General features: G+C 32.5%; 1 protein-coding gene across 1 annotated transcript; it reads left to right on the plus strand.

Moving 5' to 3' along the window:
• The first annotated feature begins 7 nt into the window (after positions 1-7).
• LOC133201193 (telomerase Cajal body protein 1-like) lies at positions 8-11739 on the plus strand. The gene is made up of 11 exons (XM_061336982.1): positions 8-470; positions 856-942; positions 2653-2767; positions 4085-4161; positions 5235-5325; positions 5436-5568; positions 6608-6700; positions 7875-7993; positions 8094-8197; positions 8812-8964; positions 11595-11739. The coding sequence occupies exons 1-11, from the start codon at positions 91-93 to the stop codon at positions 11722-11724; spliced, it is 1482 nt and encodes a 493-aa protein (XP_061192966.1). The 5' UTR covers positions 8-90; the 3' UTR covers positions 11725-11739.
• Positions 11740-15381: the final 3642 nt, after the last annotated feature.

Consider the following 15381-nt stretch of genomic DNA (forward strand, 5'->3'; position numbering starts at 1 on the left):
TAAAGCCAAGATTTTGAGATTCTGATAAAGAAATATAGTGGTGCTGTACTGGTATAAAATTTTTTATTTGCCGCGTTCAATGTACAAATAATGAAAGAAATGGAGAATAAATGTGAAGCAGAGGATACATTGAGCAGTGACAAGGCAACCCAAGAGAGTTTGGAACCTGCATTATCTAACGTTACGTTCACAAGCGAGCTCAGTAAAGATGACAAAAATACATCCAGTGGTCATGAAAATGTTGATGATGTACTTGTGGGGTTGGGAGATGTTACCTCAAGTTTTGTAGCTGAATCTTCTTGTGATGCACCTCTCCTTACTTCTGAGAGTATGGATGTGGAAGTTAGCAAAAATATCATTGGACTGAAACCCGCAAGTGAATCTCATAATGTAAACACAGAAAGTGTAGAAATTAATTGTTTAAATAAACAAATTTCCACATCAGTTCCTACAGAAAACACAGCTTCAAGGTATAGTATATAACACAGTTGTGTATTAATTTATGATAAATTGAAGGCATTAATTATGCACCAATTATATTGTTGTATCATTAAAAGTACATCTTCTATAATTTATTGGCAAAAAAAACCTTTTTAAAAATGGAAACTCATTAACTTTTGATACAGAGTGTATTTGAAATGTTGGCTATCAAAATACAGAATGTAAATAATTCCTCATTAAAAAGCTGCATTGGACAAATGTGCATGATTATCATATTGAAAAAATTCTGTATAATGAGTCCTTCATGTCACAGGAACTTGAAGGGTGTCTCAATAATTATGATAAACACATACCTGATGTAAATGAAAAGTTTATAACTGTATGATGTAAATGAAAAATTTATAACTGTTTCAGTGACTGCCAAGGCTCCCTGATCCAGAAGCATACACTACTAACAAGGACAGAGTTTGACAGGGACCAGTATCTTAGGGGATGTAAATGGTGAGGTTTTAGGTCTATTATAGGGGATGTAAATGATGAGGATTTAGGTCTATCACAGCTGATATAAATGATGAGGTTTTAGTTCTATCACAGCTGATATAAATGATGAGGTTTTAGTTCTATCACAGCTGATATAAATGGTGAGGATTTAGTTCTATCACAGCTGATATAAATGATGAGGTTTTAGTTCTATCACAGCTGATATAAAAGAAGAGGTTTTAGTTCTATCACAGCTGATATAAATGGTGAGGTTTTAGGTCTATCACAGCTGATATAAATGATGAGGTTTTAGGTCTATCACAGCTGATATAAATGATGAGGTTTTAGGTCTATCACAGCTGATATAAATGATGAGGTTTTAGGTCTATCACAGCTGATATAAATGGTGAGGTTTTAGTTCTATCACAGCTGATATAAATGGTGAGGTTTTAGTTCTATCACAGCTGATATAAATGATGAGGTTTTAGGTCTATCACAGCTGATATAAATGGTGAGGTTTTAGGTCTATCACAGCTGATATAAATGGTGAGGTTTTAGTTCTATCACAGCTGATATAAATGGTGAGGTTTTAGTTCTATCACAGCTGATATAAATGGTGAGGTTTTAGGTCTATCACAGCTGATATAAATGGTGAGGTTTTAGGTCTATCACAGCTGATATAAATGGTGAGGTTTTAGGTCTATTATAGGGGATGTTAATGGTGAGGTTTTAGTTCTATCACAGCTGATATAAATGATGAGGTTTTAGGTCTATCACAGCTGATATAAATGGTGAGGTTTTAGGTCTATCACAGCTGATATAAATGGTGAGGTTTTAGGTCTATTATAGGGGATGTTAATGGTGAGGTTTTAGTTCTATCACAGCTGATATAAATGATGAGGTTTTAGGTCTATCACAGCTGATATAAATGGTGAGGTTTTAGTTCTATCACAGCTGATATAAATGGTGAGGTTTTAGGTCTATCACAGCTGATATAAATGATGAGGTTTTAGGTCTATCACAGCTGATATAAATGATGAGGTTTTAGGTCTATCACAGCTGATATAAATGATGAGGTTTTAGTTCTATCACAGCTGATATAAATGGTGAGGTTTTAGTTCTATCACAGCTGATATAAATGGTGAGGTTTTAGGTCTATCACAGCTGATATAAATGATGAGGTTTTAGGTCTATCACAGCTGATATAAATGGTGAAGTTTTAGTTCTATCACAGCTGATATAAATGGTGAGGTTTTAGTTCTATCACAGCTGATATAAATGATGAGGTTTTAGTTCTATCACAGCTGATATAAATGGTGAAGTTTTAGTTCTATCACAGCTGATATAAATGGTGAGGTTTTAGTTCTATCACAGCTGATATAAATGATGAGGTTTTAGGTCTATTATAGGGGATGTTAATGGTGAGGTTTTAGTTCTATCACAGCTGATATAAATGGTGAGGTTTTAGTTCTATCACAGCTGATATAAATGATGAGGTTTTAGGTCTATTACAGGGGATGTAAATGGTGAGGTTTTAGGTCTATTACAGGGGATGTAAATGGTGAGGTTTTAGGTCTATTACAGGGGATGTAAATGGTGAGGTTTTTAGGTCTATTACAGGGGATGTAAATGGTGAGGTCTTAGGTCTATCACCTTTTAACATTGACCATCTGTTTGAAACTGAATGTGTATGGTAATTGTTGGTAATGGTTTTTTGTTATATTGTAACAGGTCTGTTGATGGGAACATGATTTTGACAACAACCAGTGATAACAAGTTTTACACATACAACTTTGCACAGGAACAGATTTGTACCAAACAAGGTTTTTCTGAACATGGTGAATGGGTAAATATTGTTTTATCCTTTTGTTTTAAGCTTTTCTGTACTTTTGTGCAGAGGATCTATATACAATGCTATATATGTGTTTATATACATGCAGCATTCAATTACAAATCAATAATACTGGATAAGTGGAACTTTTAGTGAGACACAAATTTAGCAATTTATCCAAAAAAATTGGTACGGTATATATTTGTAGCGATCGAGAAGTAATGTTAGCAATTTATAATGCCTGGAAAAATAGCTGTAATCATCGTTACGGAATGAATTGTTAGCGATATTCAATTTTAGTGATATCAAAATCCTTGTTAATAATGCCAAAATTAAATCCTCACTAAAAATTCTGCTTATACGGTATTGATATGCCGACAAGTTTGTATGTGTTAGGTTATAAATTGGTTAATATACAGTTACTGTCATAGAGACTAGGCTATATCCATCACTTCAAAATTATGAAAAGTTTAAAAATGTTTTCTTACATACTTAGTAATAAATACATTTTTTTTTAGATGTGTGATATGTCTGACATCACATTAGCCATATATTATTGTAATTGAGAACACATGATCATCAAAACTTGCTAAATTTTTTTTTTGGAAAATGAAAGATCAAGGCTCACATTTGACCTATAGGTTTATCTGGACCATAACCAAATGTCATCCTGGCAAATGCAAGGTCAATAATGGATCTTGACCTTAAAAAATCATTTGGTAATTAAGTTCAAAGTCAGTGGTAGATAGAACATAAATATGTAGGCCTTAATATTGTAATTGAGAAAAGTCTTGTTTGACACAAATTCTGCTTTTTTTCATATAACCTATCAATTAAATCAGCCCAAATTTATTTTTAAGTCCAAACCTGAACAGATGTTGCTCGTAAAGAGAATCTGATTTGAAGTTAAGGTCACTGTGGAAAACCATAATGTACTGTAGCAGGGGATATCCTTCTCATAGCTTGTTCACAAATACTGTTTGATTTTTTACATGATAAATAACTGACAGACCATGGCAGAGTCAATGAAGTAATTACAGCTTTTTATTTTTGTATGTATGTCTGGATTCCAAAGAATGTTAAGATTTTCATTACACCTAGAAAGTCTTAAAATTTGTAAAATTTCATATGCATAGATCCTTATATAGCCTAGGTAAAAAATTTTAGCTCACCCAAGATGAATCTTCAACGAGCTGTTCTGTTAAAATAAAATTTGAAAGACATCTTTTGTCTGCCATCTATCTGTCTCTAACACATCTGTTAAAGATGTAATAGTATCAATGTATTGTATCTTTATTTGTATTAAATAAGAAAATCTCTTCTTTTTTTCAGAAGCCTACAACAGTTATTAGTGAAACAGGAACTGTTTATGACTATTGTTGGTTTAATCAGACCACAGATCCAAGCTTGTGAGTTTCTTAGAATCCTTCAAAAATATTCACTGTTGAGTGTAGTGATTGCATTCAAGTATTAATATACAAAGTTGTCAAAATTTTATTCCTGTTTTCTCTGTGGAACGTGTGTTAATTCTTTCCAGATTACATTGTCAGGGTTTTAATTGACACCCACGGTTTATACAGTCATCTTTGGAATTATTTATCCTTCAGTGTAATGAGATAAAATCACTATTCACTCAGTAGCATAAAAAATGTTATCATCCAGAGCAAATATGCCTTCTATTTGCATTTGGCCCTGACAGGGTCACTGAAGCGTTTTTTCTTTTAAATCATGCTGAAAACTTTTTCAAAAAAGTTTTGGGATTATATAGAAAAAAATCTTTAAAATTCTTCTGAAGTACAGTAGAGCCATGTCTTAATGTGCAGGCATCCTAAGGAAGTGTAGATACAAGTTACAAGTTTGTTTATATCAGGGCCCCCAACATGTAGAGTGGGCCTACAGTAGGGGATCAGAGTTCTACAAGGAAATATGCAGGAACAAATCTCTTTCAAAAGTCTTCCTCCGAAGAACAACAGAGCCAAGCTAGGTTACTCAGATGAGCATTGTGGCTCATAGGCCTCTTGTTTTTATTATTTTGTAATGCAATAAAAAATTGTAAGTTAATGAAATTAATGTATATTAATTAATATTGATTTTTGTTACCATGCAAACACAATGATTATCCATTATCATTTTGTCTATTGTTTAATATTACATCAATTTAAGTTGTTTTATCTGTAGTTGTTACTTAATTATTATTAATTTGTTCACAGTTTAATAAACCAGGATCTCTTTGTTATGATAAAACAGGTATTAAATGGGACTTTGGGTGATAGTCATTTTATCATCCTCTTGGGCAACAAGTCTTACCTTGAGGCTGACAAAATGACCTTTGCCCTCATAACCATTTAATAACCCAAATCTGATGACTGTTGAACTTTTTACTGAATGTATACAATCTAAAATGGTTATATATTTGGTACATGTAATACTTTACGAAAGATTGAATAAATGTTGTCATAAATATCAAGTGGTATATTTTAAGTTTCCTGACCACCAGTAAGGACAATCCAATCCATAACTGGGATGCTAACACAGGACAGCTGGTGTCTTCCTACAGGGCATACAATCAAATGGTTTGTCTGATTACGTCTGATTCAGTCTTAATGTAACAATGATACAGTTACCTCCCTTTTCTGCCAAGTGATTATATACAAATTATACAGATACATGTATTTGTGTACAGGATGAGCTGTCAGCAGCCTATAGCCTGTGTTATAGCTTGGATGGGAGAAAGATATATTGTGGCTTCAACAAGATGATACGCGTGTTTGACACTGACAGACCAGGGAGAGAATGTGAGAGTAGACCAACATATGGTACGTACATGTAAATGGACTAACTTACAGTAGTATAATTATTGATATCTTGGCTATTAGCACTGTGAGCCCCGTGCCACAAGAAGTGAATTCATTTCAATTTTTTTGTCAAGAAGAGTAAATGACTAAGGTTTTGCAAAGATGAAACTAAAAGATCTAGACCAGTACCAGTTTCGCAGGTGAGTTAAGGCTGGGTATAGGCATTTCTATGCAAATAAACTAATTAAAATGCCTAAGGACTATATCTGTTATACAGAGAAAGTTAAAACTTATTGTCTAATACATACTTGGTACCCACGACATAAGATAGCCAATATACATTAATTATAACGTCATTGTTCTTTACTACACAAGATTATAATGGACATCAACAAAAATGCTTTGTCGCAAGGACATGCTCTATTTTATTTAATTGAAACAAGGCATATTTAGAAGCAAAATATTTCACAGATTGCTGTTATTGCTGCACAAATATCAACAGCTCAGTTGTATAATTTCTATTTGTAAAGTTTTAAGTTGAACCTGGGTAAAAATGTACAGTCCTGTATAAGTTTCCTCAAATTCCGATCAAATGAGAAAATGCCTAGGATTTGTGCAGCAGTTTTATTAATCTATAGAATATTCTTCTTACCATTATGCAATTTTTATGTAAAATCATATAGGGTAATCCCTTGTGCCAAAGCTGTTTTGTGGATGTGTTTTATTACCTCCAGTAGGTAAGAACAATGACATCATAATATAATGTGTACTGTCTATAACATATCGTGGGTACTTAGTATGCATAAGGAAATAATCAAAACTTTCTCTGAAAATAAATATACCTTTTATGCTTTTTTTTTTAGCTCATTTGCACAGAAACGCCCATACCTAGCCTTAACTCTCATGCGTAAATTTTAATCTTCATCTTTCTCTATTAAGACAAGTATTCATCAGCAATTCTTTGTGTAATTAATTCATCAAAAGAACCTCAGAAAATGTTACAACTACATGAATGGTGTATCTTGATTTGAGTATGTCCTGATCTGTTTCTATTTTATAGTTGGTAAAGTGGGAGGACAGTATGGGATAATCTCCTGTCTGGCACCGAGTCCGCAGGGAGGAATGTATGCAGCAGGATCATATTCCAGAAGCAGTGTGTATCTTTGTACTATCATATATTTACATCCACTGAATATCTTCCCCTTTATTTCTTAAGAAAACCATCGCTGTTTATCAGTCAGTAAACAGCAATAAGCATAACACCTGTAAAGATTTCTTGAGCAGTGGCTCTTCCATCAATGAAACTTCCAATGACACCCATATCAATAATACAATATTTAATCTACATAATCCTAATTTAGACAATTTTTTGAAAAGGTATAAATATAAGCAATAAAATGTCTTTCTTTGTTTGTTAGTATGAGAATTAACATTGCAGCTATTGCAGAAAAAAATTATTTTTTTATGCATTTTTTCCTGCAACAACTGCAACATTAATCTCCATACTAACAACCAAAGAAAGCATTTTATTGTTTAAATATATTTACATTTCCACACATTTTTCCTTAAGATTCTTTGCAAATTAGAAAAAGTTCATGTTCTCATGAACTACCGTGGGATGAGTAAGAATATTTCCATTCTGATGTAACTGAAATGAAAAAATAGTGCAAACTTTTTTTTTCAAAAATGATCATTGAATTGCAAAAATATGTGGCAAGTCATCAGAAAATTAATGTAAATATAAGATATGAATTGAATTTTTGAGAATTTATGAGGTACATTAACTACAACGCTTCATGCCTGCATATTTATCATGAAGCGTTAATGCACTTCATGAAATATGCCGCCGTCCTCATGAATTCTCAAAAATTAATTTCCTCTCTTAAATGAATATATGTATAAAAGTACAAATGACTAAATCCTGTTTCAGTTGAATCCACAATTTAAAAAAGTATATGTGAATCTGAATGTAGTAAATTTACTTGTGCACAACAGAAGCAAATAAGAATGATAGACATGCAAATAAAATATGCAGTCAAACTTCCTTATCTTGAACTTGATTGTATCAAATAAAAAACTTTTTGATTAGATTTTCAAGGTTTCAAGCTATTGAGGTAAAGATACATTATCAAAAGGGAGTTCCAACTCAGTTTGACATACCAGGGTATTTGATATATATCGATGTTTGAGATTACAATTGTTTAAATGTTTGGGTTTTTTATTTAAACGACGTTGTCAGATTAATTTTGTTTTCAGCTTCAAGCATTTTTTAAGTTATGATTTTAGTCCCTAACATTGTGCAGTTAACTTTTTTTCTGATTATTTAGTTGGACTGTACTATGAGCCACAAGGAGAAGCAGTGTGTGTATTTGAAGGACAACAAGGGGGAGTAACTCATGTGGCATTCTCCAGGGATGGTACAAAGTTATTCAGTGGAGGAAGAAAGGTGATCTTATTGGCAGTACATACTGTCTTAAGATTCTTACACATTAAATTTTCAGTTACAAGTTATAGCAGACTGAATTTTCCTTTTATTTTTATGATAGGATCCGGAGATTTTATGCTGGGATTTGCGAAATCCTGGACAAATTCTATTTGTGGCAGTAAGGAAAGTGGAAACAAACCAGAGGATTTATTTTGATCAAGACAGGTTGTCAATTTATCTGTTAAAGCTTTGATTTACACTGTTTACTTTTGATATACATATACTGTAGATCACCAAGTTTTTGTGATTCCTTATTTTCGCAATATTGGTTTATAAGCGAGACAAAATTTTCATGAATGCAGGTTATTGCTGTAAATATATATGCTAATAAAATATATGAGAATATAATTTTCGTGAGCAGACCCTCTTGCATAATTACCAAAAAATAAAGTTCTCACAAATAAAGTGTGATTTACAGTAGTATAAACATGTATCAAAATCAATATGATGTAGTAAGCTATTTCATATGATACTATATGGGAGCTCAGAAATCAAATTTGGATTGTATTCTTAATGATAAATGTGGTATTTAAATATTACAGGTACATGTATATTTAAAGAAGAAAAAAATAGCACATTTATAAAGCAAAATGAGGTTATAGTATTGTTCAACTAACCTGAATGAAATGTTTACACGAGTTTTCCCAAGTTTGTCATCTGTCTGTGTCTTCCTCTTAAATATATGCATTTAAATTCTTTAAAATGGGTGAGGTGGATTCAAGCTTGTAAAATGCCTGCCAGTACAATGCCTGATCTTTTGATAAAATTGTTTACAACAGCACAGGAAGATACCTGATCTCTGGTAACCATGATGGAATGGTGACACTTTGGGACACACTTCAAAGTCCTGTCCAAGCACGACCAGACACAGACTTTGTACTACACTCCTGTCAACAGTTCAAAGCCCATGATGATACAGTGAATGGAATCTGGTATGTATTACAGTCCTGTCAACAGTTCAAAGGTCACAATGACATAGTGAATGGAATCTGGTGAGTATGTATTACAGTCCTGTCAACAGTTCAAAGGTCACAATGACACAGTGAATGGAATCTGGTATGTATTACAGTCCTGTCAACAGTTCAAAGTTCAAAGGTTACGATGACACAGTGAATGGGATCTGGTGAGTATGTATTACAGTCCTGTCAACAGTTCAAAGGTCACAATGACACAGTGAATGGAATCTGGTATGTATTACAGTCCTGTCAACAGTTCAAAGGTTACGATGACATAGTGAATGGAATCTGGTGAATATGTATTACAGTCCTGTCAACAGTTCAAAGGTCAAGATGACATACCGTAAATCTGGAAATTTTTACTGTAGATAAATTTTTAGCAAATTTGCGTGTGCATTGCATTTGCAAAAATATTTTTCTTAAAAATAAATCAACAACAAAAAATGTAAACAAAATGTTTGCTGACAGCTGGTGGCTATTTTTTTTAACCCAGTGAACAGGTGTTCATAAGCAGTAGCCAATGTAAGAAACCTGTTTATACTACTAGCTAATTACCCGTGATAATCCGTGCATGGAAAGTGTCTTCAATACATTCTCTTTTAAATTATTTCTCCAAGAAAGAGAGACCAGTTTTATACATATTATGTAATTCAATATTAATTAGACGTTTTTTCTCTTCTTATACCCGGTAGAGAATGTTTTTATGTGAAGGTTATTTAAAGCTGACATCGTTTTATGTACATGCGTGATTTAATAAAACGTTATGACAACTTTAAACAGTTTAGATGTTTTATTGCTTTTAATATTTTTATCTGATTATTGAACGTTGCAATCGTTTAATATTGTATGTACATGCATAATTTATTGTATGTATGTATCTGATTATTGAACGTTGGCATCGCTTAATATTGTATACGTACGAGTACATGCGTGATTTATTGTAATATGTACATGCGTTGAAAATTTTAAACGCTTTTCAATTTCAATTGAACACCAATGGCAAAATTTTGAAACGTAAAAATTAATCAACAGCTTTTTGACCCAGATTCGCAAAAATAATCGACGTAAAAATTTCCAGATTTACGGTAGTGAATGGAATCTGGTGAGTATGTAATACAGTCCTGTCAACAGTTCAAAGGTCACGATGACATTGTGAATGGAATCTGGTTTGTACCACAGTCATGTCTACAGTTCAAAGCCAAAACTCTCCAGAATATTTCTCCTACATTCCCAGTCAATACACTATCCAGAATTTAATATTACACTACTCAAAATTCTCTTCAGAATATTAATCTTACAATCCCAATCAAAATTTCCTTAAAAATTTAACAATCCAAATCCATTTAGGCCCCCAAAAATTAATTAATAGTTTCTCAGGCCAAAAATTTCAATATTCAATGTGGCAGGAAGGTTTTTTTTAAAGTAGGTAATACCTGTATCTCTTTTTTACCTGTCAGTTGTTCAACAAAATGATGATATCAACTGATTCTTACTTTTTTTGTTCTCATACATTAAGAGCCCTCTATACACTGCACACTAGAGAGTTCTGATTTTGTGGTATTTTTTTTGCAAATAGAGTGATCTGCCCTTTGATCAAGTTTAGAATAGAATAAATTGAAATGTACAATTTATTACTTAATTTGTGATCAAATCAAGCATTCATAACACTTTAATAGGCCAAGATGAAACAATAGTACACTTCATTTGCAGATATTTTGCCCACTTAAGTAAACAACAGTGATTTATGTTCATCAGGACTTCATTGTCTTTGAACATTTTTCCTGGGGGTAAATGCAAGGCACCCTATGTTGAAAATGTGATAGATAAGCTCAATACTTACACTTTTACACACTATAATTTTCTCAATGTCCAAAAAATATTTTCCTCTAGTATATAGAGGGTCCTTAATTATAATATATATTCAACTTTAAATAATGTTATTTCAAACATATGTTTAAAAGTTGATTCAAAAAAGAAATATATTGTTTATTTGATAAAAACGTCTATCTTTAAGCATGGATGAAAAGGGGAATAACTCAATTTTCTTTTTAACTTAGAAAAAAAGAAAATTGAGTTATTTCCCTTTTCTGTATGTGAATAAAATTGATCAATGCGGCAGCTTTTGACCTGATGCGGCAGTGCCTGAGAAACTATTGATCAATTTTTTTTTTTGGGCCTTATCCTTCAAAAATTCTACAACCCATCAAAATTTTGCCTGGCAGTTATTTTATTACTCAGTCAAAATATTCTTTAGAATTTTTTTTTCAAAATATCATCCAAAAATTCTAGAATTCAAGTCAAAATATACTCAAGAAATTCTTAATTCAAAATATTCTTTTTAAAAAAGGCCCAGTATAAATATTCAGAAATCCTTTATTCTCAATAAGAATATTCTTTGTAAATCCTATATACCATGTCAAAAAATCCTCTAGAAATTCTAAATTTCAAGCCACAATATACTCCAGAAATTCTACTTTTTTTTTTTCTACACTTTTAATGGACTGGAATTTAAATTTTAAAAATTTTCTGAATTTATTCATTTGGCTTTTAAGTAGTGAGAACCAATAAGTACTATTCAATGAAAATATCCCATGCTTTCTTTGCAGCTTTCATCCAACACTGCCGGTGTTTGCTACCTCATCTGGACAAAGGCACAGCCCTGTTCTTGATGACGAGGATTCTTTTTCAAATGAAATTCTTCAGGAAAACACTCTTAAACTGTGGTTGTATAAATAAAATGTGTACAAGGATTTTGTTTATTTATGAGTCTGAGCACCTCCAACCAGTGAATAAACATTACTAGTATGTGTGATTGCTAGCACAAGCACAAAAACTCACCTTTACTCAACATTTGGAGGTCTGAACAAGAAGGCCATGGGCCTTGATGGTCACCTGAGTATTACAAGCTTTTTTAATACCATTTTGGGCCTTCCTGGAACTGGTGTGGACTTTTATGATGGGAAGCATCAACTGGTCTTTCTGTCGTTACTTGATAACATTCTACGAACCAAACAGGCACAAATTCTTTCCATTTTTACCCCCACCCCCTTTACAAATCTGTGTGCTGTTGCTACCCAATGTCGAAAATCCTTATATCTCTTACAGCCAGACATGCATCATTCAGAGTGGTAATGTTAATTTGTCAATATCTGATGGTCCTTCAGCTCCTTTGCTTTTACTATGGATAAAGGATTTTTCAGGAAAATGTTTAAATTAACATTACACTAGAGCCCTAGACACCTTTCCTCTGCATTTTGTTTAATTTAGAAGGTCCTTTGAACATTCTATTCAATTTTACATGAAAATTATAAAAATTAATCATGCCCACTGCTCTGCTTCATTTGGCTGTCATAATCAGATACCTATTTCTGATGAAAAATCTTTTTCATATTTATATTTCTATTTATAAACCTATCAAACTTGCACAAAATAGAGTCAATTTAAAGATTTAAATGTGATGTGTTTAATTTGATGAATTTTTTTAAACATTCTCTTGGTCAACCAGAACTTAGTGCATGGTAGTTTCAAATATCTAACACCTGATTTGGAGAATGGGTATCCCTACGGACACATTAATTGGTCATTTAAAAGAATATATTTGAATTATTTTTTGCTTTTATATATTATTTGTGTTTGTAAAATGTACATACCAATTTTCACTTTAAAATGCATGTTGATTAAAAAGGAAAGTTATCAGAATCTCTCTGAGTCTCAATAATTAAATTCCGAACAGCTTTCGAAAGTATAACCTCAGTGCTTCACATAAAACAAAACCTTGATAGGCGCATATCTAAGTTTACATAAATTGTAACTTTTTAAATCATTAATATTGCGATTGATGTCCTCTATTACAGTGAATTCAATGCTCCACTTTGCTGTGCCCTTTTCATTTTAGACCTGTCTAGCTTTGACTTGTTTATTTTCAATTACCTAATGTAATTTGAGGTTGCACTGGGTATGTAAAACACAGATACCTGAATAGTCAGCATTTTTTTTTATTAATCGAGTCAATTGAGTCAATCATTGACAATTATGTGCATATGGCCACATTAGAAAGCGTGCAAAATCTCAAATCTCTCTCTCACATATTTTTATTGCACCAGTCCAACTTTTTGACAACCCTTCATACATTGTCCAAGACAAATATCTGACATCTTTAGACTTGTGACTCTGAACTTCAACAAAGCTCTGGACACAAGTGAAGTCATACATGTACATGTATGTATCAAGCCATCAATCCAAGTTTTTGATGCCAAAAAATATCAAGTTCATATTTTTGAAGCCTGTGATTTTTTTTTTCTGCAAGAACATGGATACCCACAACACTCACCTGAGTCAATATGAGCCTGTTGTTCTTCTTGAGCAGATTTTTTCCCATTATCTACTAGGTAAAACTTTGATCCCTGTTGTGACCCCAACCTACATCCAGCTGTCCTGAGTTAAACAAAGTTAAATCTACAGCATCTGAGGATGCTTCCATATTCATATGACTAATAATGGCTTTGCTTTTCTTGAGAAGAAGATTTTTACAGATGTGACCCCACCCTAGCTGCTCCTAGGGGTTACGATTTATACAAACTTGCATCACACTATCTGAAAATACTTCCATATCAATATGACTAATCATGGCTTTGCTGTTCTTGAGAAGAAGATTTTAAAAGATTTTTGCCTATATATTCCTATGTAAAACTTTGATCCCTCATTGTGGCCCTTCATTTGAACAAACTTGAATCCCCTTCACCCAAGGATCCTTTGTGGCAAGTTTCAATGAAACTGGCCCAGTTGTTCATGAGAAGTCAAAAATGTGAAAAGTTTACAGACAGACAGACGACTGGCAAAATGTGATCAAAAAATCTCACTTGAACTTTCAGCTAAGGGTAGCTAAAAATCTTTGGAAAAAAGCAAGATATTAAGAGCCATTCTCTGTAACGACTTGAACTTTTATATAGAAGCTGTGGCACGCATAGTCTCAGAATTTCTCCAAACTCTCTATGATAAAAGTCTTTGATACCGTAAACTCAAATCAGGCAGAAATTGGTTGCTACGTGACATGGTTACCATGGCAACATGTCCTAAAGTTTGAAAAATGGCATTTTTCAACATGTTCAGAGTCCCACAGTTAACGTTTGCAGCAAAGCAAACAAATGGTAATGATTGTTTCTGAAAGTTGAAGGCTTGATGTCTTAAATGCATGATAAACATGTTTGGTAAATCAACTATTACATACGTTACTATGGAAACAAGGTATTCAAAAGTAATAATTTTGCTCATTTAATTTTATAACATCATACACTTAAGAATAAAAAAAACTATAGGTTGAAATACAAGCAAATAATAGACAAAAGATCCTTGTAACATATACCATGGAAGAAATATGATATTTCTTATAGGTTGGCAATGGTTGCCATGGTTTTAATACCAAGAAGGGATTTTAAATTTACTCTCTGAGTGATTAAATCTAATCCTATCTTTTTAAAAAGCATATTTCTATATAACTAATGATCAATTTTTAAAGATGTTCATGTGACCCTAATTCTCACATTTCAAAAAATGCAAATTCAATTCTTTAAATAGAGCGTTGCTATGGAAATAAGTCGGAAAAATATACATAAAAATCTGAAAAATATTCTATTTCCTTGGATACGTACCCTTGTATGTAGATTCCCAAAACTTTTATGAGTGGTAATTTTGAACAACTAACCTGACTTTCAATTTTGACTGCCACCCAATCTCTAACTGGATGCAAAAAGCTGGCACATAGGGTTTAATATTGATATAAAATTAACAAAATCGAACATTTTCCCTTCTTGGTTACCATAGCAACAGTGTTGTATTTTTCAACAAACGTTATCAATATATGATATTCAACTTTAGTTTTACCAGATAAGTACTATTCAAGGTGAGTCAAATAATGTGTTTCTTGAATAAAAGGTAAGTAAATTCCTAAGGCAGCAAAAAAATATCACTTAAAACAACTGGTACATTGTTTCCATGGTTACACTGCAAAGTAAAATTAATCCCAATTTTTCTTATGTTGTCGGTGTTGCAAGGTCCTAAGGATATATATGTGCCAGTCATGAAATTTATTGTTTTTCCTGAAGATAGAAGCATTAACCCAATCTTAGCAACACATTTTGGATGGTAACACTGTGTTACCATGGTAACCATGAAAGTTATTTTTAGAATAATATTGCCAATACCTAATTACTTAAGGTCAAATATTTTTATTGTTTTTTCTTAGGTTGTTGATTGAGTTTGATCATTTAACACCTATCATTAGTGAATATTGAGCGTTTTTCTGCATTTGTCAGCATCTAAAATGTATTCCAAATGTACCCATGGTTACCACTTACTTAGAGATAAATTCTAAATAGTTTCTTTATAGCATAAGTG

Source organism: Saccostrea echinata, unplaced genomic scaffold (assembly GCF_033153115.1).
Source record: "Saccostrea echinata isolate AGI-Se365-2 ecotype Australia unplaced genomic scaffold, CSIRO_AGI_Sech_v1 ptg000042l, whole genome shotgun sequence".
Taxonomy (NCBI): domain Eukaryota; kingdom Metazoa; phylum Mollusca; class Bivalvia; order Ostreida; family Ostreidae; genus Saccostrea; species Saccostrea echinata.